This window comes from Crocodylus siamensis, chromosome 11 (assembly GCF_052110815.1).
Source record: "Crocodylus siamensis isolate JL-2025a chromosome 11, ASM5211081v1, whole genome shotgun sequence".
NCBI classification, from domain to species: domain Eukaryota; kingdom Metazoa; phylum Chordata; order Crocodylia; family Crocodylidae; genus Crocodylus; species Crocodylus siamensis.
The window spans coordinates 40,661,265-40,686,242 of record NC_143405.1 but is presented as its reverse complement, the minus strand read 5'-3'; the positions used below and the strand labels follow the sequence as shown (position 1 = coordinate 40,686,242).

Genomic DNA, 24,978 nt, shown 5'->3' with positions numbered 1-24,978 from the left:
TTTATTTCTAGCCACTATGTGCTGCATCTTACCAAAAAATGTCTTTGAAGAAGTTTCATAGTTTCTAGGGTCAGAAGGGACCTGAGCAGATCATCGAGTCCAACCCCCTGCCATGGCAGGAAAGATTACTGGGGTCAAATGACCCCAGCAAGATGAGCATCTAACCTCCTCTTAAACACCCCCAGGGTAGGAGCCAGGACCACCTCTCTTGGAAGCTGGTTCCAGACCCTAGCCGCCCTGACTGTGAAGTAGCGCCTCCTGATATCTAACCTAAACCTACCCTCTGCCAGCTTGTGACCATTATTCCTGGTCACTCCTGGCAGTACTCGGGGGAACAGTGACTCCCCCAATGCCTGCTGGCCCCCCCTGAGTAGTTTATAACAGGCCACAAGATCCCCCCTCAGCCTTCTCTTTTGGAAGCTGAACAGGTTCAGGTCCCATAGCCTCTCCTCATAGGGCCTGCCCTGTTGTCCCCTGATGCCCTCCTCTGGACCCTCTCCATGCTTTCGACATCCCTCTTGAAGTGTAGTGCCCAGAACTGGGCGCAGTACTCCAGCTGCGGCCTGACCAGTGCCGCACATCTTTGGACCTGCTCGAGATGCATCTGTGGATGCATGACAAGGTGCGGTTGGCCTTCCTAACTGCCTCCCCACACTGCCGGCCTATGTTCATCTTGGAGTCAATGATGACCCCCAGATCCTTTTCCGCCTCCGTGCTGACAAGAGGGGAGTTCCCTAACCTGTAGGTAAGTTAATCTGTTTAGCTTGTTTTATTCAACCTAATATTGCATTCTTCAGAGGCATTTTCCTGATGTGCCAGCATCAAACTGTTACGTCCTAGCTAAGACAAAGCTTGAGAGTTTTCAATTTTTAGGGGAGTTTATTCAAAAGAAAAGGCGGGGGGTATTTCAGCCTAGTAATGACTTTGGCATATTAGAATAATATACTCAATTAAAAGATAGAAGCATGGTCCTTAGGGTTTATTTTAACAGTTTGTCAGAGCATTATCTGGAAATGACAGGTTGGAAGGAATGTTCAGCATTTAAAGACTTCCTCACATAATAAGAGGTTTCTAGATTTGAATAAACTTCTGAGTCAGTACTTGGGAAGATGAGGCAGTTGTTTCTGATTCAACCTGTCTGTCATCTACTTATGTCAGGTGGAAGGAACTTTCTTTCATTGCAGGCTTCAGGACACCACAGGAAAGGACTGGTATCTCTGCTTACAGCCCAGGTCATTAGAGGCAAGGGTAAGCTATTGTCCTTTTCTTGCCTCTGTCCCTGGGAAGGAGCAGTTTAATACAAGCCTCTTGAAGGCATTGGTATTTAATCAGTTGTTAACCTCTTTGTGTGTTCTGAAGCTGCCCTGGGAAGATATCTCAGTGGCTATAATGTTCTTGTGGAAATCCAAAAATATGCGGGTTGGAGTTGTTCAGGTTCAGGAATTCACATTATTTATGGTAGTTTCTACTGTCAGGTGTTTTCTAAACATCTAAAGACAGCAGTACACGTTTTTGGGATGTCTCCTCTTGCCAGCAGGTTGCAAGAGAAAAGACTTTGTAATGTATGTTGTGTAGCATTTTCCACTGCATTAATTTCATGCGTGAATTAGAGGAGGGTAAGTATTGTTCCTCAGTTTCCCCATAAATAAGATGGGAATAACAAGGAGGTAAAGTGTAGTTGCTGGCAGAGCTGGGAATAAAAATTGAGTCTTAATCCAGTGCTGTATGTATTATGACGCTGCTCAGAGTTTAAGAGATTTGGGTAGAAGTGTCAAAAGTAAGGCCGGCTGGATCCAACTCCTGGGTCTCAAGAGTCCCTTCTTTCCATCCTGTTTCCTTAGGACAAGGCATTTAGCTGAATTTGCAGACTTGTTGGAATCTGACAGGGCTACACCATAAGCACTTCTGCTATGGATTCAAACTTGTGACCTCTGGGCTATTAACTATGTGCTTGTGCCACTCCAGCCTCTTCTCTAGAGTTGATCCATACATAGTACACAGTCTGTGTGGCCAGATAAATTTGACACCCCTGCTGTAAGGGGTTTGTCCTTTTCCTTTGTCTAATCAGTTTGTGCTTCTTTCTCTGACCAAAATATGTGTTTCCCACCTCCCCCAGAAGCTATGAACTAGAGGTGCATCGCTATATCGGCCCATATTGGATTGGCACCAATAAAAGGGAAATTGACACTATTGGCAATTTTTTTTTTTTTGGCTGGTGTAGCTGATAATGTCACAGATGAACGCCATGTGCATGTGCACAGCTGCAGCATGCACGCAGCCAGGAATGCAGCCCGGCAGCTTGGAGGGCAGTGTCCAGCTAGTAAGTTGCGGGGGTGGAGATTGAGGCTCCCATGATGAGGGAGGGTGGGGTGCAGAATGATGCTGTGGGCAGTTTATCCAGGGGCATGGTGTGGCACAGAGGGAGGGTGGCTCCCTGCTGCTATGCATGCTCATGGGAGGCATGTGCCCCCCAGATTTGTGCATCGGGCAAGGCCAGGGTACCTGCTGCAGGCTTGGGGCCTGGGGCTGTGCCAGCCTCCTCCCAGTAAAGGGGCTGGTCTGGGGCTGCACTCAGTGGGCAGGGGTGGGGCAGGTGGCAGTGCTGGAAAGTGAGCTATGAGGAATTTTGGCATAGCTGTAGCTCACCCTGTAGCCCCCCTCCCAGTGCCACTGCTACCTGCTCCCGCCTGCCCCAAGTGCAACCCTGGTCAAGCCCACCTGCCAGGAAGAGGGCAGTGCAGCCCCTGGACCTGAGCCCACAGTGGGCAACCTGCCCTTGCCCTGCACACAAATCCAAGAGGCATGCCTCCCTTGGGGTGTGTGCAGTGACAGGGAGCTTCCCTACCCCAACCTGGACAGGCAGCAGCTGCCACTGTCCTATTCCTTCCCTGACTGTGGGGACCTTGATCTGCCCCCCATGCCCCATACCCCTTCCCCCCCACAGACCAGCTGGACACTGCTTTCCAAGCTACCGGGCTGCATTTTGGCTTTTGGATTGGTATTGGCTGATATGGCTGGTTAATAATTGACCATTGGTATTGGTCAAAAAATCTTCATTGGTACACCTCTACTATAAAAAGGTACTTGATTTGCAGAGTTAGGTGCTCAAAAATGAAATGCCAAATGTAGTTGCCTTGGACATCTTTGAATATGCCACTTCTTAACCTTTAAAATCCTTAACTGTATAACCCAAATAAGCTTTTCCTAATAGATTTTTTAAAAATGTCTCATGTCCCCTTTCAAAAAATAAAGTGGCGGCAAATTATAGTAGGCACAGCTGTAACAACCTTGCAATTAAACATTGACAGCAGAAGCTTAATCCTGAACCTTCAGCACTGCAGCTTGGAGCTCTACTGTGTCAGCAACAAAAGTAGTTGTTGGTTTTCCATCCCAAAGGGAGCATGAGCTATTGACTGCATGTCTTGGATCCAAGGGCGATGAGAGGGTATTGCAGCCTGGTGTTCCACTCCATGGCAGGCAGTGTCTTAGACCTTGGGATTCACAGCTGTGGCCCTGATTTGGTCCTAGGAGGTTGGAAGGAATCCTGGCTCACCTCCTGTTAATCCACTCTCTACCCTGTGGACGGTATAGCTTCTTTGTCCGTTCTCAGGTGTTCCCAATATCCAGTATACTGTTTTGGTGCAAGTCTGGTGTCATATTTTTTGGCAGGCTTCCAACTTGCTATCAAATGCAAGTGAGATTTTTATAGCTCAGGGAAACTTGAGTAGAATGAAGGAAATGTATTTCTGTGGCTTTGGGCTTGCTTTCTTCTGAATTTCCAAGACCTGCTGTAAACAGTGGAAGTGTGGTCAAGGAACAGTTGTACTGTTTTGTAACAGAGAGTGTTCGGTAACCTAAACACTGGAGTTCTAGCTCAAGGTATAATTATAAGGACCTTAATGTTCTGTTCACTGTCCTGAATTAAACTATCCTTTGCCTGTGTGTTTAAGTTTTTCAAGCATTATACTACCCTGGATAGTCAAGAGACTACTTTTAACATGATGTGCAAGAGGCCCCCTTGTTGGGGAAATTGTGGACTCTAATATGTATGTATGTATGGCATATTCATAAGTACATAAGTAGTAATTTCAAGAGCATTCTGGAGGTGTCATTTGCTAGAGTATGTGATAATCAAAAGGTTGTAAAATGTGAAAAAATGAATTGAAATGGAACATTTTATTATCCTTTCAAACTATGTAGCTTATAGTAGTTAATTTTCACGATGTTTGTGCTCTTGGTGCAAAATTAAAGGCCAGGTTGAAGATCTTTGTTTTAATTTCTCAGTGAGGATGGGAGTGTTTTGCCTGATTTTTGATAAATATATTTAAAAGCAGTTGATAGGTCAGGTTTGAAGATCTCCATTGACATATCCAAAGTCCAAGAGAGAAAATGTCATTCATGACTAAACACGAGTAGAGCAGGGACTAAACTGCCTAGTTTAGTAGGGAAGATTGATTTAATTATTTTATTTTTGTTTAAAGCACTTAAATTAGTCATAGCAGTTCTAGGTTTAATGGCCAGACCCTTCAGAAATCTCTGTATTACTTCAGGGGGTGAATTTAATACCAGCTCTAAAATAGGGATTATACTACTTCTAAGTCTTGCCTACCAGACTGGGGACAGGGGCTGCCTCTTGTGTATTTGCCCAACACCTTGTGTAGTAGAAGGGACTAGTATGTATTGCAGCAATATAGCTAATGAAGAAGAGTTCAGTCATAATGACAAATTAACTTCCCAATGAATGACACTTTTTACCAGGAGACATTTTGATTGAAAGCTGGCATGTTCAGTGAAGTCTGTTCGTTTTTCTTCTTGACTTGCAAGACTGGATGAAGAAACTTGGTTCTGCTCCAAGTAGTCATGGGGGGGTGCCTCTTGGAGGAGTGGAGCTTCTAGTGAAGAAGAACATGATTTGTGCAACATGCAAAAAGCAGTGGTAGCAAGCAACTGGTGTTTTTTCACAGCATAGCTTCTGACTGAAGTCTTCAGGGAATGCAGTATTTAATATTTCTTTTCTCCCTGTAAAATGTGGTACTGCTTAATTGTAACTTAAATCTTGAATTTCAAGTAAAGCAATCCTACATTTCCAACAAAAAAGCAAAAAAAAGAAAGTTTAGTACTATCAGCTGCTGAACTTGAAACTGTAATATCGTAATAACTATATCCACTTACTGGAGAAGAAGCAGCAAAATAGTTTTGTTATGGAGGGACTGACAGAGGCCAGATTATGTAACAATATATGTGCTATTTATTGGTAAATAATTAGTGCAGAAGGAGGATGCATGTCTGCAAATCTCTATAATTAGTTATGAACTTTAAAAGTTTTAACTTAAAGAAGAGAAGCTTTTCCCTGTTGTTTTAGTGAAGCAATTATTCCCTGGAAGAATAGGAAGGACCCAGTTCCCTGCCTAAAGTCTTTAGACAGAATAAAATCACTAGAAAGTATAGGGAATGGTCCAGCCTTTCCAGAGCAGGTGTGCTAGTGTTCCCCATCCCAACAGCAGGGGATTTTTGTGTTTAAATTCCTTTTATTAAACTCTTCTCTCTCTCCTATTTGTTTGGTCCCTCCCCCCCAATACTTAAAATGGTCAAAAGAACTGTTCTTATTAAAAGGCCCCTCAAAATGCATCTGGCTGACTATTTCTACTATTTCATTGCAACAATGGAAGAAACAATAGAAGTTGCACATCTACCTGTTTCAAACATTTTTAAAAAATCATATCATGTATTAATGGACATACAGATTATTATGCAGAAGATTGTATTGCATTACAGTACTATACTTTTCCAGTCAAATTTATTTCAATATTTTGTTTTTTTCCATTCTTTAGTGGATAGAGCATGGAGAGCTGCAGTTCCATTCTAAATATGGCAAGGACTGGCAATAACTGAACAAGTTACTTAAATTCTGTAGCCTGGTTTCTTCCTCCTATGAAAAGTAGACAATGCTTATACTTTATACAGTACATTGTGATCTTTGGTATTATTGATTGTTACCACACTCTTCATTTTCCTGGAAGATCCATAGCTAGAGATAGGGACTCAGTTTCATCAGTGGGTAGTCTTTCTTTAGTAGTCTTCCAGAGAGTTGGGGTAGGTCATTGTCATCTTTGTATGACTTACGGGAACTTAGAGCCCATGTGTTTCAGACTGGAGGAGATGACTAATGCAACAGGTCTGTGCTGTTAATTTGGCTGTCATTATCAGAAGCCTAATCTGTAAAGCCCATGCTGTCTTCTATTTTCATTAGTGTATTTTTTCTGCTAAGTCCAGTCAGAGTTGGTGTTCTTCATGGTGGACCCTTAGTGAAAGTAAATGTTATGTTGGGGGTGGAAAAAGAAGCCCTAGTTGGTATGAAAGTTATTAGATTAGCTAGCTGATGGTTTGGGAAGCAAATGAATGAGAACCTATGTGTTTCCAGGTCAGTGACTTATTTGTAGAAATCTAATTTACAATTAAGAAAAATTAAATCATGCTTCTTGCTACAAAGTCCTTGATAACTTGGTTTGAATGAACACACTAGAAAGTGCAGCATGAGACAAAACAGTAATTAGGACATTTTGTCAAACATTTTTAGATAGTTATCAGTGGCTTGCTTTCTCATAACCAGCCCTAAATATGAACCTGGGATTTGCAGTATTCAGAAGTAAAAGGAAAGGGGGAAAAACAGGCTGTGGACGTTGGATGAAAAGAGAGGATTTATGATTTTCCCCTTTTTTTTAACTATATTGTTACAAATTTGAATCGTTTCCCTACTATTTTTTTTATTATTATTTACCCCTTAGGCACAATCGTTCATAGTGGGGAAAAATACAACTTTCATTTTTCTTTGCTCCTTTTTTTATAGTGGGAGGAGGATCTCAAATTAGGAGCCATATTTTAAAAGCAATAAACTATGTTGGATTGTGTAGGTTCTTTGCATATGCTTCTGATGGAAGGTAGTATGCATCGGATGTTCTAATAGCTTACAAATCATGTCTGGCTTATTACTGCGTTGGTACTTCAGGAATTCTTAGTAGTAGCAAAGTAGAGAAATAATGAAAAGGATAAGTTCAGAACATGGGAAAGAATAGCTAGCTATGGATCATTGTGACAGCACTTGCAAACAGTTTTTAAATCATTCTGTCTAATAGAATTTTTAATTTGGCTGCTAAAATAATTAGGTTACTTGTGTGTTGTTCTTCTAAGGCTAAGCATTCTGAGTGCAATTAGCAGCTACTTTTAGAGCCAGGTTAGACCTAAAACTTGTAAATATAAATGCAGAATTATAAAAACCTTGTAAAACAGTGGTACTTTTACCTTGCTGTCATCTGAAAGACCTAATACTTTGTCTTGTTATCTGCTCTCGGTATGATTCTGAGAGTTGTTCCAGCCGTTGTAAACAAGTCCTACCATGAATCCATGTAAAACAATCTGTTAGTGAAGTTGGGAGAAAATCTTCTCTTCACAACATTCTTTATAAATTAGGGGGGAAAAGAAGCAAGCTAAATTTATCAATTCCATTTTGAAAACTAAGCAGCTGTCTTACTTTGTCATGCTTTATAGGTTCTGTTTAAGTTCTGTTTGCCTAGAAACGCTGAACTAAGTCTCGCTGTATGCAATAGATTGAACTTCTGGGGGTTGAAGTTTATTCTGCAAACCTTGGTGCTTTGAAATAGTCTTGAGTTATTTTAAATGGAATTACAGTGTAGCTCCTACATCCAAGTTTGTAACTTACTAAAGTGAGATTTAAACAAGGAAGGGGCCAAGAAATTGGTCACCTTATAAGGAAATAAAGTTAATAGTCATTTGAAAAATAATATTAATATCTCACTGTTCACAGTGAAAACACTTTTTCAGGTTTTTTTTTAGTTTTGTGTCATGGGGATATGCCCAGTACAGGTATGTAGAGTAAAGCAGTAAAAAAAGAAGACATTTTGAACTGTCAGCTGAGGATGTCACTTCTGTTTTGTTTACTAAAAGTGGCAGATCAGTTGCACATGTCTCAATAGTGCTGGCCCACTTCAGTGTGGTGGTGTGGTACAGGCAGTCCTCAACCTGCAATGTTTCTGAGTTGCAATGTTCACATTTACAACACCATAAATTGATACTGTTTCAACTTTCTGACATCAGTTTCAACTTTACAACGTTTGATCTAGCTTGACATCGCATCAGCTAATAAGTTTGCTGCATCACCCATCTCCCTGGAGAACATCTGTCCAAAATTCCTTGGACACTTTTTCCATTAAGAAAGCAGACAAGACTCCAGAAAAACCTGCAGCCAAGATTCCTGAGAAGACTCCAGCCAAGAACCCTTCAAAAAGTCCAACCAAGAGTCCTTCAAAAAGTCCAGCAAAGTCACCTCAAAGAAGTCCTTCCAAATCAATATATCGCTATTTACAATATAAATACATCAATGTAGCTATATAACTTATCTATAATTGATTTGAGTACAAAATTCTGGGTTATTTTTGGTGGAAAATAGGGTATTGGACCTTGGTTCAGGAACCAATCCCCCGTTTTTATAACACTGTTTCCTATGGGAAAATCGGTTCTGAGTTGCAACGTTTTGACTCTAAGACACAGATTTCAGGAACCAATTGTCATAAGTCTGAGGGACTGCCAGTATTATGGTGGTTGGTGTTAAAGAGCTAAGGAGAAGGAATTCACGTAAAATGAGGAAAGGGGAAACAACCTGTGGGAAATCCAGTTTCCTCCCTAGTGATTACACAGGGGCCCATTAACTGAATTGGTGTACCCATTGTACAAGAAGACTGGCTGCATAGGGTAGCCATGCAGTCCATTTGTGGCATTTTGCATGTTTAGAGGAAGGGCAGGTTGGAAGTCCTGCTCAGGTTGTGGGTGCCACTCAGAAATCTTGCAGAGTTGAGTAGCTTGTTAGAGGCTTTTTAGCGTCTGTTTCTGTTGATCAGCATGATGTAACACGAGTCTCTATATGACAGTAACTAGTTCAAACTTGTACCTTTTAAAGGGCATAGACAGAAGTTACATTTTTGACATGATTGGCTCCCCTGAAAATACTCTACAGTTGTGCGGTGACACATGTACATGGCTGTAAAGTGCTTTTAAAGTGTCCAATCTCACACACTCACTCACACACTCACTCACACACACACCCACCCTTCATCTGATGCCTCAAATGAAGGTGCTGTACTTAGAGCGCCTTAAGGAACTTGTGTTCCCTAGGACTAATTTTGTCATGGGATTGGGGCTGTCAGCAGGAAGGGAGGGGGAGGGGAAAGCCATCAGCAGTAAGTTGCCAGCTGGTGTTTGCCTAGCTTGAACTGGAGTGTGGGTGGGTGGAGCCCTGCTGCTGTGTCCCTCTCCTCCTTCTCCCCACCCTCAACCTCTCCCTCCAGCCCAGCTCAAGCCAGGCAAACCCCAGCCAGCACCTTGCTGGTGCTGGCTTGCCCCTTCCTCCTCCCTTCTTGCTGACAGCCCTAGTGCTGGGAGGTGGGGGGAGGACTGGGGAGAGGGGCAGCTCCTCAGCTGGCTGATCACCTGCAGGCAGGCTCTATTTTACACCCCCCACCCAACAGGTAAACACATGTTGAAAGGTGGGGGGGGTGCTGTAATTCATGGCACTTTATGTGAAGTGCCATGAGTTAAAGCAGAGGCCTGTACATCTGTCAGTCCCCAAAAGAAGCAGTTCTCTGTAGTTGCCTTTGTAGAATTACCCTGTAGGCACCCCATGGCTTGCCCATCTGCTTAGCAGTCTGCCTATGCCTTTGAGGAGTGTGCTGGATGATGGGTTCCCCTCACAGAAAGATTATGGTCTGGGAGGGCATGTTCTATAGTATGAAATATGAGGAATAGATTACCTGTCACGGACTCTTTGGATAATTTTGGCTTGGCCAACTTGCTTTGCACTAACACTTTGATGTTTTCCTCTGGATTTGGGTATATTATTACAGGATTTTTTAACTCCACAATTCCTTATTTCCAAATGTCTTAATTTGTGTCATCTCAACCTAGAGTTTCCTAGCTACCTGACATAGGGCCTTGTCTTTTAAAAGTCCAATGCACGAAGATGATATTTTGTAAGCTTGAAACAGTACCTTTAGTTTAAAGATTGGTCTTGCATGGTTTTTTTTATCGTCTGGGAATAAGCATTTACAACCTTAATGAAGATTTTTCAAAATAAACTTTAAGTGAGTCATGTAGTTAAAATCACAGCCAGAGGGTTTTGGGGTTTTGTTTTTTTTTCTTTCTGCCCACAGTAGAAAACAGCTTAGCTTTTAAGCCCTCTTAAGCTTTGACCAACAGCCTGTGTATCAGGTTCAGCTGGATGGAATTTAAAAAGCTTGGTTATAAACTCTTATAAAGACTTTACATTGGAAACACCTCAATACGAGTTTGAAGCTTTTTAAGTATGTGTTGTGTAACTACCCAGAACTGGAACATTCTTTCTTGCCCATGTACTTCCCTCCCAAGTGCTGGTGATGGCCCAGCTCTCCTAAGTATGGCACTGAACTTTCAGCAGTAGGGAAGTTTACAAAATGCTGCATAAATGCATAAAATGTGTTCATGGAATGTGGAGAAGGTTTGGAGGGGAGGAAGATGAAGTCACTTATTTTCTTGTCCTACTCAAACTATTTCAATCTTCAGCCCTAACTTGTGTGCACATGCAATTTGCAGCCTCACAGAATGTGACCATGTGTTTGTTGTATGTTCAGTCAAAATCTAAGAGTGGAAAATATCTCATGATGCTCAGAAATGCAGAAGTTTGAATCTGGGGGCACTATGAATTTTTTTTTCAGGGGAGAAGATTCTGTAAAATTGTAAGCATTATAGTTATCCTCTTCCCACTCCTCCCCTAGCCCCCAGTGTGATCTTTGTCTCACATAGGGAATTGTTTTCTTTCCTCTTTAATAAGCATGCATCTGATTTACTTTACAGGATTTAAATTAAAAGGAAGCTCACCAGTTGAGAACAAACAGATAGGGTTGAAAGCAGTTGTTGGACTCTTCAGTGCTTGCTCACTCAAGCTGCATTTATTTTTTTTTAACTGTCTTATGAAAGAATATAGTTTGCAACAGCTGCAGTGGTGCCTTATAATTGGCTGTTGTTAATATTGTTGATGTCCACCTGTCAGCAGTACAATAGCTGTGAGTGTGTTGCTGAAAGCCTTACCTTGTAATAAGAGTTTGCCCCCCACAAGGCAAGCAGATGCTATGATAGAGAAAAGTGTTGCTGTTGCCCTGGGCAACCTTAGCATGAGTGATAACATTGATGCTTGCTGCAGAAAATGTTCAGGAAACTAACAGCTACTGCTCAGCTATGGAACGGGCATATACAGGTTTTTTTGGAACCAGCAAAATGCAGCCTTCCCAGCCTCTCCCTCCCCCATTTAAAAAATAGATTTTCTTTACTTGAAGACGAGCCAAAAAACGTAGTGGGTTTCAGCTTGGATTTTCCTTTTGTAATATCTCTGCCAACATGAAGCCAACTTGTTTCCAGCCCTATGAAGTCTCATTACCATATTAAATTCTTTGCAGTGTGGAGGAGGCTAGACTATACTAAAATGACAATGGCATTACCCCTCTAGAGTCTCAGTAAGGGGGGTGGGGGGAAAGAAGCAAAATGACACTTTTTAATTCACTTAAACACAAAATAGCATTCATTTATCTCAAAGGTGGCTCAGAAATGTTAAATGCCTAAGTTTTAAAAATGAATGCATCATGGAACTGACTTTTTTAAAAACTAAGCTTTTTAGTGATTTGCTAGTTTCTAAGTTTTGTGTGCAAGACCTGTTAGACTAGGGGCGGGCAATTAGTTTAGGTGGAGAGCCACTTACTGAGGTTTGACAAGCCATCAAGGGCCACATGACAGACAGCCAGAGGCAGCTGAGTATTAATTTTCTAAATTAATATTTTTGAGGGGCCCTGCAGGCTGGATAGAATGGCCTGGCAGGCTGCATTTTGCCCACCCCTGTGTTAGACAGGCCTGCCTTTTTTTCTCAATGAGCAATTAACTTTTTCCTAGGTGGTGGACTCCAGTGATCTTAGCCTTGTAAGTGATCATACTGTCTTAAAGGGGGAACCCCTAGTATAAGGTTCATGCCATTTAGGCTCATGCCAATTTTTGCTTCTCTGTGATTTTATCACAAGGTTTGAAGGCAATTTTTGAAGGTTTATGGACACCTAGGGTGTTACAGGAGTTGGTGGGCTTCTGCTGTTCCCTCCAGCCAGCCATTCAACAAGAAGCAGAAGTCCACTGACTCCCATACACCCAAGAAGGTGTCCATAAACCTTCAAAAATTCTCAAAGGTTCTTCAGAAAAACTGGGAAAAGATGATGATCCTAATATTTCTAATTTAAAAAGCAGGCAAGACATATATTTAGCACTGCTTTTATGTATCAGAAGGAAGAAACATGGGTAAGATTATTTTAGATCCATTCAGGGTAAAAAAATTAAGAAAAAACTTAAAAAATGAGACAATTGTGAATGATCAGAAGTTCATGTATTTCTTGAAGCTGGATAGTCTAGTTTGACCTTTTGGAAATAGTAAAAGCTGTGAAGCCCCACCTGGTTACCTAAGGGTAACCCTTTAGTCAGTTACATGTAGACTATAGGCCTAATTTCTTGAAGTGCTGTGCATTCATGACTATTAATGAAATCAATTAGTAGTGACTATTAAGGATGTATGACAATCAGGCCCTGCATTATTAATCTGGTCCTTTTTGTTAGCTGTATGGCCTTGACCAAAAACAGATTTGTCTTTGAACCAGTGAATTAGTAATTGTATGTTCATTGCACTGAGACATGGTTCAGAGTAAACTGGAATATTTTAGTAATACCTCAGGTGTAAATAGAAATTAGAGGCTCTTATATGGCATAGCATAGGCATGTATTTGTTGCAAATCAACCCCATCTTTCTGCTCAGTTCAGGCACAGAGGCAAGCAATTTTATGAAGTTTGTGCCTTTGTTCATCTACATTACTCATCTCTTACATAAATTAGAGTTGGGGGGTTTCATAAGAGGATAAAAGAAATCTAGAACACTGAAAACCATAGTACTAGAATGATAGGTTGTTAATAATGTTTCCTCCCTAATTCAGTACTAATCATGTTTCTTTTGGATTACAGGACAGAAAATTGACAAAAGTAGAGAGACAGAGATTTAAAGAGGAAGCAGAAATGTTGAAAGGTCTTCAGCATCCAAACATTGTTAGATTTTATGACTTCTGGGAATCCTGTGTAAAAGGAAAGAGATGTATTGTGCTGGTTACTGAATTGATGACCTCCGGCACACTGAAAACGTAAGTAGTGAGTTTCTGATAAGAAGCCTAAAAATAGCTGCAGAAATTTTTAGAAAAATCCTAGTTTCCAACTCTGAAAAAGGCATCTCAAGATAAAATGGAACTTTCCTCTGCCTTCTGTCATCTGTCCTGGTGTTTCATTAATTGCAAAGCATAACTTCACTCCTCTTCCTTCCTTCCCTCAGTTATGTAACAATTATCAGTGTTCTCCTTTTATCTTTGGCATGTGACAAACTAAGCTTTTTAGGCTGGGTTGTTGTTCATTGCAAAACTGCAATGACATAGCTTTGAAAGCTGGGAAATCAGATTTTGAAGCTAGAGCAGCTTCATGTAATCTCCTAAACATTAATAGCCTGTGGTGCTGACACTCTTGTTCAGGTTGGTGTAATACAGTTAGCACAAATACTGGAACAGATCTTCTTCATCCCCAGTAGGAGTACTAGAGATCATTCTATATCTCCAGTATGCTAGCTACTCAGCAAATGCAGTTGCAGGTTTTGAACTTTGCTAAACATCAGTTCCACATCCACCCTAACAATTATTGTGTTAAATTAATGGCAAAAATGCAGGTGAGGTGAAAAGCCTTGATCAGAATTTAAGACTTCTATTTTGTAGTAATACATAAAGCATCCATAGCATAACAGAGACCTCTGTACTAACACTGAATTGGTTCAGTGTTACACTTTCATAAACTTCTGTACTGATGGGAGTTGTTCTTAAAAGCATATTATCCACACCCCCGCCCCCCTGCCAAATGTAATTCCTCCTTCAGCAAAGTCTCTCCCCACCCCCCTGCATGGTGCTGTCTCTGGTAGCCAGGTTGAGCCTTACTCAATGAGATTACAGTTAAAAACATTACAGTTTTTACCAGTGCTGCTCTTTTCTTTGTTCCCTGCTTTGGGTGCTTGTGCTGCAGGTATCTGAAGAGGTTTAAAGTGATGAAACCAAAAGTTCTTCGTAGCTGGTGCCGGCAAATTCTCAAAGGTCTACTTTTCTTGCACACAAGAACTCCACCCATCATTCACAGAGACTTAAAATGTGACAATATTTTTATTACTGGACCAACTGGATCTGTGAAAATTGGAGATTTAGGTCTGGCAACCCTGAAGAGAGCTTCATTTGCCAAAAGTGTAATAGGTAATTATTTCTAACGGATTTAACCCTTTTGGGTCTTTATAGTGGTTATTTGGTTCACCTAAAATCCATGGGACTTTGCAAGAACAGTAACAGTTCAAATACTTTTTATTTGTACTTATTGACTTGTATTTGGGGGGTGGGGGGAGCATACTTTGTCCTAAAATTGTGAACCTGAACATGTGGGGTCAATTTATGATTGCAAAGTCAACTATGTAGATTCAACTTATAATTTGAACAATGTGGTGTAACACTGCTTAAAAAAAATGTTCATGACCTTCTCTCCTCTTAAATTTAACAGCCTGCCTGTTAAATATCAAATATTTTTTTCCTATTTTCTCATGTAATCTGAGTAGGGAGAATGTTTGACGGCACCAAAATTGTGACTTTCATTTCTTATCCCCCAGAAGTCAGTTGCATTTTCTACATTTTTATTTTTAGAAACATGTGCATTTGCTGTACATCTAAGTTAGGGGTACTCCTGCTTGCACCACAACATTTTTCATTTCAGAATACTTAAGCATCTCCAAATTATATCCAATCTGTTCTACATGTATGGACTTGCACTTTTATTGAAATCTAATAATTGAAATCAGACCAGTTTTCACCAGAAGACTAGAAGGTCTGACTCCTCAGGGAGATCCCAAGTCAGGGAAATATTCCCAATCAGTATAGCATTAAAGTAATTCTAACTGCATTTCAGCAGAATTTCATCTTTGCTTACATTATTTCTTGATTAACCAAGAGTAGCATTTCCCTGCCAGATTTTAACTTTTTAGTGTTGTGATGGGTTTTTTTGAAAATGTATGTGAAGCCCCTTTTCTGTTCTCATACTGCTTACACTTTTTTCTTCTAATCTTGCATATGAATTTGTCTTTGGAAAGATGCATGACTTTAAAAATATCTGGTGGAAGCTTGGGGAAGTAGTAAGGAATTAAAAATGAGTTGTAAGTAGGAAGTTTATTCTGGAAATGCTCATGTTCAAGCTAAAAACTTTTAAAATCTTTTGCATTCTTTATTTTTATTGATGTACTAGCAAATTGCCCATCATGATTGACGGGGGGAGGGAGGATGTGGGGAATGGGGATGGAGCACCGCCGCTGCAGTGCTGCTCCCACCGAGCCCCCCCCACCTGCATCTCCTGCTTCTGCTTGTCCGCTAAGGGTGTGTGTCCACCCCTTGGGTGCGGCAGCGGGGCAAGAGCTGGAGCACTGTGCCACTGCTGCCTCCAAGGAGCAGGGAGGAGGGAGCAAGGTGCTGGCTTCCCCCCACCCCTGCCACTTACCTCTCCATTCCTGCTGTCTGGCCTTGCCCCCCTGCTCTGGCCCCTCAGTCCCTGCCATCATGGCAGCGCGTCCGTCCGCCTGTCCGTCCGCCCGTCCGTGTGTGTAGAGCACTCTGGTTCTTTGTCAGCATTGTGATGGTTGTCTTGGCAGCCAAATCAGAGTGCAAATGAAGTGTTAGACAGTTAGACACTCTCTAATGCTTTTATTGCATTAGAATTGGATAAGAAATTCAACGTACAGGTGTTTAGACTGAGATCTTTTAGGTCAGGGGTCAGCAGTGTTTTTGGGTAGAGTGCCAAAAACACTCCAACCTTGACTTGTAAGATGTTGGCGTGCCATGGGTGGTTGACTGGGGAGTTGTGAAGGGCCCAATCGTTTTTGAAGCAAAACATCCCCCAAGGCACATGTGCACTCCTGCCAGTAATGAGATGAGCTGGGGCTCCACAGACTTAAGTGCAGTGGCTTTCAGTTTCCCAGCTGCCTGCCACAGCTGGCTTGGGGTCTGGGCAGGCCTTTGCTGCCTGCCACTGAGCCCAGGTGGCGAGGAGGCTGCAAGCAGCTGCACTGAGGTCTGTGGAGCCCTGGCCTGGCTCATTGACAGTGGCGGGTGCACACACACCTCTGGGCGTGCACATACCTCTAGGCAGACAGCAGGGGAGATGCAAGATGCCTGATCCTTCGTTGTGGCAGCACAGCTCCAGCCCCTTTCTCACCATCCACTCCAAAGCGCACATGCCAGGCAAATGTCTTCACATGCCACACTAGCATGCATGCTGGGTTAAAGCGTAGCTGAAATTTTGGAATCTGATCCTCAGTTTTGAGTAGATCTCAGATGAATAGATTTCAAAGAAATGTGTTCATAGATGCAGACGCTGCTGTTTATGTGGCCTTGATCTTTATGGTATTTTGAGATTCAATTCAGCTTTGAATTATTATTTTGATATGCTGAAATTTTGCATTTCAGCTACTGCAAGTGATATCAGTAGTATAGTCAAATCTTTATTCATTTTTTTCATTTGTGCTATTGAGTGATACTTGTGTTGGAGGTGGAAGTTTGTTGGTGGTGTGTCTGGTCTAAGGGTGGTAGCAATAACAAGGAACTTTACTTTTGGAGAAATCCTAAATTGGACATGACTTTGTGAAAATTGAGAGAACCCTTTTTAAACTCCCTTGCCTTTTTAAAATTTCTACTGTTCAGGAGATCATATTGTTTTTATAAAGTACTGATCAAGTACCAATGGAGAGATCTGTGACTTCTTAGTGGAAACTGAGCTGTACTTATTCTAGTTTTTAACAAGTATTAAGTGTACTGTACTGCATAAGATCTTTGCAGGTCTAATTCGGTAAAAATTAATTCATAAATGGATTAAATGAGATTTTTGCCTTTTACTTGGCATTTTGGAATGTTGCCATAATTTGGCCTGCTTTTTTAAACTGCTGCCTGCCTCTCAGAGTTGTTACAAAGTTGATTTTAAATGCTGTGCAGTTTACCAGGCTCTCTTTTTGGCTGTGGCTAAAACAAGGTAGCAGGTGTATTGAGCAGGGTCTACATCTGACAGCAGACATTAACTGTTTCGTATTAGCAGTGCCAGGGTCTAGAACAGCTGGAAGATAAAGATCTTAAGCTCAGTTGTTAAATTCTGCATTAAGATTCAGGACAGTGTCTGCTAAATCCAGCTGGCAAGTGGGTCCAAATTGGATATAATAGGTTTAGTAGTGTTTCTGAGGCAGGGTGAGCAACAAAGGACAGCCTTGGAAAAGAGCGCAAGAACAGCCAGTATCAGATAGGGTGTTCAGGACAAATCTGTATACAGCTTCACTAACAAGCCCTCTTATGCAGTATATGGTAGTCTAAAACGCTATGTATAGACAGTTAAAAAAACAGAGGTTGAATCTATTCAGTCTTTGCAGGTTAGCCTAAACTGTGCAGATTAAACCAAGAAGCAGAGTGAACAGACACTCACTATTGATTCAGGAAATGCGGCCCCATGCCTGCAGCGGGTCATGCCAGAAGCCTGGAGGCACTAGAGCACGCCCACTGCCAAAAGAATTGGATTGAAGCTCTAAGGCTTTTTTCCCCCCTCCCTGCTTGGTTGGGTTGGGTTACCATATTTCCAGTTCCAAAAAAGAAGAAACCTGTTACGTGGGGGTGGGGGAAATATGATGGTGGTGGGAGGGGGCAGTGACATGCTGCTGCCCTGCTCCTGCCCAGTCTGTTGCCCCTCACTGCCAAGGCACAGCCCCCTCCCCACCCAGCCCTGCTGCATTCTCTCGCTTCCAAACCTCAGTACCCTGGGCCACGATAGTGCCCCCTCACTCCTGACCTGCAGACCCTTGGTGCTGCTAGTGCCCCTCACTCCAGATCCACAGCCCCCTGTCCCACCCCAGTACTGTCAGAGCAGCCCTAGCTGTTCCTGTCCTGATCGGGCCAGAGTGTGGTGGATCCAATTCTTGCAGGTGGCGATAGAGTGTGTCTGGCTCCAGTGCAGGCTGGAGGGAAGAGGAGTGGAGACTTGTGGTACCCCCTACCCTGCTTTGGGGTTGCCATGTCAGGCAGCCTGGCCATGTGTCCCGAACCCTGGGCACCATCTCCTGGTTGCTCAGCCTCTGTGAGCACAGGCACTGGCCCAGCCACAGAATTCCCCATTGCCTTCAGAGGGCCCTCCCCCCACACCCTTTTCCCATGCTGGAGGGGCAGGCAACCCCCCACCTCTCCTGCCTTGTCACAGCCCCAGCCTTTGCCCCCTGTGCCCTGACCAAATGTCCAGGATTTTGCTTTGCTGCGCTGGTAGAAGCAAGGGGAGGGCAATCAGAAGCAAAATGGGGCACCAAGTGGGTCTCTGCATGTACCTCTGCAGCTGTAGGTAGATAAGTCTGCTCCCTGCTGCCTCTGATTGCCCTCCCCCTGCTCCCTCCAGCAGAGCAAAGCAAAATCCTGGACATCTCAGATTTAAAAAAAAACAAACCCACCCAGACAGATCAGAGGGCTCAAAAAGTAATGCTAGTGGCCAAGCCCCAGCCCAAGGCTAGCGGGTGGGAGGGTGGGGGTTTAAATCTCCTCCCTGGCCCACATGGGACCTCAGCCCGGGTCTGCCGGGGGGTGGGGTGGGGCAGTGCCTGCTAGGCTTCTGCCCTCTCTTGACTTCTACCTCCCCACTTGAGGTGGATAGGACAGCCCCTGCCATGCTGGGGAGGGGTAGTGGCATTGAATTCATAAAAGCTTAAACAATAGTCTTTTCTCTGAAGTGAGCATGTATTGAACACAGGGATTTGCAACCCAAGCAGACAACAAACAGCCACCAGAAATCCTCACCTGAGCTAAGATGGACTAAGCTGTGTGTGCTCTCACTGTGTTTTACCATGTTCTAACTTAAAATGGAAGGTAATAAAGCAAAAAGACTAGAGCGATCCTTGTGTAAGTCTTATATAATCCTGAGAGCAGAGTGTTTCCCTACAGCCAGGCATTTAGACAGTCCTTGGGGAATCAGTAGGTGGTCTTAGGTGTTGGAGTGGAGATCCCACAAGCCACATCTCAACTTGGGTTTTTACAGGCATACTTGCACCCCTTTCCCCCTTGGGTGCCTTGGTATTAGTATGCTCATCACCTATAGCATCTTTGGCAGGACTCTTGTGTATTCAGTGTCTTTTGTCTCTGCATAGGTATTCCAGTCTCCCACTTTTTACAGGTTCTACTTTATAATGTAAATGTAGTTCTCTACTTTCCTTGGTCAAAACAGGCCAAGCAGTCTGGGAACCTCTCCTGTTCCCTTAGGTCTGTCTCCAGCACATAAATGTATTCATTGGACCAGATCTTTGCCGCTGCCTCCCACCTCTGTGTGGGCCTGCAGGGTTGGCCCTATTGTTACCAGATTTGCCTTCACTTTGGGGTGTGCTCATTTGTTACGGATACGTTTCTAGGGTCTTGGTAATTCTGTCAATGTGCTGCTTGTGTTACTTGTGTTTCTATACAGAGCTGTATATCTCCCTTCTGCAAGTCCTCATCCCCAATGGAACTATCTTGCAGGACTCAGTTTCGATGGGGCTGGGTTCCTCCAGTCACCAAATCAGTCATACACACACAGATTAACACGACACACCTGACCTGGCCGGGTTGATCAGCCTGGACGGCCTGACACCCTCATATGCCAAGAATCAGTTCATCAGAGCAACAATAAACTGCAGTCAGACACAAGCACACAGGTAAACAGAATACCTCTGAATCCTGTTGGGAGTCTAGATGACACCCTCGTGGGCCAGTATTCAGTTCATTAGGGCATGTCTGAACCACACTGGGTCAATCAGCCCATACAAGCTTGATCCTCTTACGTGTTTTAAACTCAGCACATCCCAATCTTTAGCCTCCTTGATGAGCAGATCCCACAGTATTTTGGGGCTTCATAGAGATCTTTAGCTTAGGTAAAAGAAGCATTGCTGCAGAGCAAGTGGGCGAAGGTGAAGTAGAGAAGGAGAAATATATCCAATTACTGCCAGTTTGACCTATAAAAGTTATTTATTGCTAAGTATATGAAATATATAATGGCGCTAGTAGTAATAGACATGCAAAGGGAAAACAAACAGTTACAGTATTACCTCGTTTCACTAAGTATTTGGGGAAGCTTAGCTCAAGCTGTTTTTCTCCTGCCTAGGCTGGGGGTCAGACTTGAAGATCTACAAGGTCCCTTCCGACCCTACTTCTATGATTCTATGATAATACTGTTCAGGGTCAGAAGTCTATGCCTAGAGAGAAAAAAGAAAAGAGAGAGAGAGAGTGTGCTGGGATCTCACCAGTCCAAGACACTCGGGTTGCAAAGCTGTTAGGTTAAAGTTCTCAGCACGATTCTTGAAGGGAGACTATCTGTTTTTTCCAGTGTCCCAAGAAGAACAGCGGGTGGTGTGAGAGACTTCTCTTGAAGCACACGCACACTTTGCTGCTTTTTTTTAGATTTTTTTACCCTCAGTTCAGCTTCTTTCAAGCATTCTCAATAGTGTAAATCATTGTCTTTTCTCTTGACAAGGGGTTATCTGGTTTGGAACATCTCAAAAAAAACTGATATGATAATCAGGAAAACATAAGGTTAGGAAGTAACCAGACACTTAGGAGCCAGCTTGAAATTCCTGTGGATTGCAGATATACTCATGGGATATCTCATGGTTTCTTCAGAAACAACAGATAGCTTGCAGCATCAGGGTTTTGGATTTTTACTTGTGAACAAGCCTCAGCTTAGCATGACTTTTCCAGATCTTAAGAGACTTAAGGCAATTATTGGAGCGTTCATAACCTTTGCGGGGGGTAGGACTTCCACCAGTCATCCCGGGAAAAGTATGACAACACTTGTGGTCAGGGCTCCAACGGGCTGGATGCTGCGATGAACCCTTTACCATTGTTCAAATGTTGCCCATACCCTCTCGGACTCGGTCTCTTTGCCTCAGCATTCCCTAATCTGTCCAACTGAGTTTTAGCCAATTAACCTTAATTAGGCCTCCCATAGTAGGACTGGGGAATGTACGGCCCGAGATGCCTATTAAACTTTACTTCTGCTTGGAGGTGTGTGTCGGGGGGGGGAAGTGGGGGGGAGGAAAAGTCCTTTGTAAATCCAGATTAAAACTGGTCTGATAAATGCTGAGCTGGGTGTGTGTAAATGTGGGTTGATTAGCATTTGGAGCACAGATTCCCCATCCTGCAGCGCTCCCCTGCTTCTCTGATTCCAAAATTCACTGCAGTCTCTGCTTTGGGCATTCTGTTCTCCATCTCCCATGTATGAGTTGTCATCTGGTTCCATCTTGGATGCAAGTGAGACCTAGTGCAGTTGTTTTACTCTTGTCACCCTTATCTGGAGGGGTTTAGGTGGGTCTCCCACTGCATCTTAATCCATTTTGTTTAGGTGGGGGGGGGGATTCTTTGCGAGTCAGACAGGCTGTGTCCTGTGTCAGGGGTCCCCAAGAACATGGAGCTGAAAAGTAATGCTATGCTCACAGGTGGAAGAAGACTGGTCCCTGCTGCCCTTGTTTCCCAGCCTCTTCCCCTTTCCCCATAGCCTGGGGGGAGCTGAGGAGAATTACCCTCCCCTTATCAACTGTTTGCTTCAGTCGCTGGCAGAGGTGGGAGAAGGCAGAGTCTGCTGGTCTTCTGCCAGCTTCCTGCCAAGCAGACTGGGCTCCCATCCTGGTGGGTGAGGGGGTTTAAACCCTGCCTCCCTCCCTTCTGCTTGATCTTGCCTGCCAACAGTCCCCGCCCCTTCACTGCAGTGGGGAAAAGTCTGGCAGGGCTGCCCCTTCTCCCCCAGGCAGAACTGGCTGCAGTCCCCAACCAGGTCTCCCATCCCTGCCCCTTTGTCAGCACTGTCCTGGCTAAGGAGCAGAAGGATTAGGTTAACCCTGGAGCACAGCCTGGCCCAGCCCAGGGCTGGAAAGGATGCTGGGGGACTATGATTTAACTTGAACCAGGAAAGGGGTCTGGGTCAGAAATTTCATCAGCTGGTTTGACCTAAATCAGTTGAGTCTAATGGTACATTCAACCAGATTTATCTTAAACCAGTTTCAGCCATTTTGAAACTGGTTTATGTGCACTGAACTTTTGTTCTGTTACAGGCTTGAATCAGTTTCTGATCACTTAAACTGGTTTGTGTAACTTCTGTCCCTAGCTAAAATGTTTTTACTTGCAATGTTTACTCTGGTAAGAGTGAGATACATGTCTCCCTTGCATTTTCCAGTCAAAGTAAGCTAGAAAGCAGAAGTAATTCTATGCTGATATAACTTCATCATGGCTTTTACTGGCCTAGAAGTCTTGTAACAGAAAAAACTGCATACCTCATTAACATTGCTATACTGGGAAAAGTTTCTAGTATAGATCTGGCCAGAGCTGCCAACAAAGACAAAACTGAGGAAGTAGGTGAGCTTGGATGTTAACCTAGAAACTGCCTATTTAAGACTAGTCCACCATTAGGAGTCCTTTTCAAAATTAAAGTTTTTGTTTGCTCTAAGTGTAATTTAGCCAGAGAAGACAAAGGTTCATTTCTTAACCTTTGAACTAATATTCTAAATGGTGGAAAGTATTCCTCCTTCCATCCTTCAAGATACCCTCTCTAACTAATTTGCTTTAATCTTGGAAAGAAAAGGACAGGCCAGCTGAGAGCATGATCTTCTCTGACACTTTCTGCCGTTGCTTGATAAGACGATGATAGTATAAACTGATTTCCCTAGCATAAACCATTACATGACATAATGTACTTTGCATAAATTGTTTGATGCAAGCAACAGTGCCAACGGTTCAGCTCTGTAGACCATACTGTTCAAAGTAATTGCAATTCAGAGGTTCTGTGACAAGAGCTAAACAAGTGTTGTGACTAAATGTGTGGGTGGTGTTCTGTAGCACTGATGTCACTGTTGCTTGCGTGTCTGCGATTCTGCATAGGTAAGGGAAACTCTGAAGGTATTGTAAGTAGCTATTTGTCATAAAGCTGCTTTTTTCCCCTTCTGATTGTTAGGCAGTAAGAATGGAGCTTATTTATCACATTATCTGATTTCTGATATCCTTAATCCTAGTGAAGATGACCTTTGATTTCTATCACTCATATGGTGGTTAATGCTAGTATTTGTCAGCCTGGCTTTGAGAGAGACTTTTACTGCCTACCACCCATCTTGCCAAAATAGAATCTCCTGAATAATTACGGCTTTGTTACTGCTTACATTGTCAAAGCCAGAGATCCCCTTCCATTCAAACTAAATAAGTTGGGGGAGAGAAGAAGATAAACTACTTTGCAGGATTGCCCTCCCCCACAAATATTGATTGTTTTTTATTTTAAGGTTTTTTTGTGTACTTCTAGAAATCTTATACATGTGCCTGCCACCTCCCCATTATTGCAGATGAAGCAAGAGATAGATGTCTTAGTTTTCTTCTTTTCTATTTGACAGAGTGGGGATAGAGAAGGCATGAATATATATTGGTCAGTTTTGATGTTTTGTATGTACTCGGACATAGCTGTATTAAGCACATTTTTACAGATCAGGAGACTGTGTAATGTTTTTGCCTGCTGTGAATTCTTTCATTTTTTTCCTAGGTACTCCAGAATTTATGGCCCCAGAAATGTATGAAGAACACTATGATGAATCAGTTGACGTATATGCTTTTGGAATGTGCATGTTGGAAATGGCTACCTCAGAATATCCCTATTCAGAATGTCAGAATGCTGCTCAGATTTACCGGAAAGTAACCTGTGTAAGTGAGCTTAATTTTTTTTTTAGCATGAGTGCTTTATAGTGTAAAGCTTTTCTAAATGTTTAAGAAATATTAAGGTTAAGGCTTTCAGTGGGGCATGTCCATGTGGTGGGATATGAGAGTAATGCAGAAATAATGTCTTCACCCTAATTTTTGGTATTTCAGATGATTACAATCCTACAGTTGTAATTTTTTATATATGTCATTTGGCTTCCTATGAGTATGTGCAGAGAATTTTAATAATATTTATTGTTCGGTGCCTTCATTATTAGGTTATTTTTTATTTTTGTTTGGTCAAAGTAGATAAGAATTGGGAGGTCTGGGAACGAGTTTTTCATTCGGTTCTAATTGCAGTCAGACAAATTTGGGCTTTCCACAAAACAACTGCAAAATGCTTAGGTTTGCAACCTAGATGGTTGTGTGCATTCTTAAACTGTAGGATATAGTATATTTACTCGCATACAAACAACATGATGGGGGCTTGAAGCTGAAGCCGGTGTTAAGCTGCCAGCTTCCCTGGGCCAAGTGATCCATGCAGTTGGGGGTGGGAGGGAAGTGGGGGGGCTTGCTACTAAGGGATTGTGAAGAAAACCTACCTGTGTAGCTTGTTGGGAAGACAACACAGCCTTTTCCCCCTGCCATAGCCCTTTCCTCCAGCTCCAGCCCCTACCCAGCCAGACCCAGAGTTGTCACTGCTGCTTCTGCATGGGTGGGCTGGGAAGGGATGCCACCACTCTTTTTGCCTTGGAGCTGGAGTACAGCAGAGCAGCAGAAGATAAATTGTGGGGAGAGGGTACAGATGGTGGGGGACAGGTGACAGGGGAGAGAGAGCATGGGTGTAGGGCCAGGCACAGGTATGGAGGAGCAAGGGTTGAGAGGGGTAGGCATCAGTTGCCAGGCAGGGTCATGGAGAGAGAAGCATGAGCAGGGGCAGGTGGTGGGAGGAGGGGCAAGTGGCAGGAAGACCACAGGTAGGGGTCAAGTGGCAGGGAGGAAGGCAGGGAAGGTAAGGGGCCAGGGGTATGGCCTCTTTCCATCTGTCACTGATTTTCTTACCACAGTTTTAAGAGGGATGAATTTA

At 43.1% G+C, this 24,978-nt stretch overlaps 1 protein-coding gene across 9 annotated transcripts in view; it reads left to right on the top strand.

Annotated features, from left to right (window-relative positions):
• The window catches only part of WNK2 (WNK lysine deficient protein kinase 2), a 210,457-nt gene that overhangs the window by 54,158 nt on the left and 131,321 nt on the right, over window positions 1–24,978 (top strand). For all 9 annotated transcript variants that reach the window (XR_016438417.1, XM_090021088.1, XM_090021087.1 and 6 more), the window contains exons 3-5: window positions 13,090–13,262; window positions 14,179–14,399; window positions 23,740–23,897. Coding sequence is in view for 8 of the 9 variants with exons in the window: in XM_090021088.1 (XP_089877214.1) it covers window positions 13,090–13,262; window positions 14,179–14,399; window positions 23,740–23,897 (552 nt within the window). In the remaining variant the exon portion in view is untranslated. The remainder of the gene's footprint in view (window positions 1–13,089; window positions 13,263–14,178; window positions 14,400–23,739; window positions 23,898–24,978) is intronic.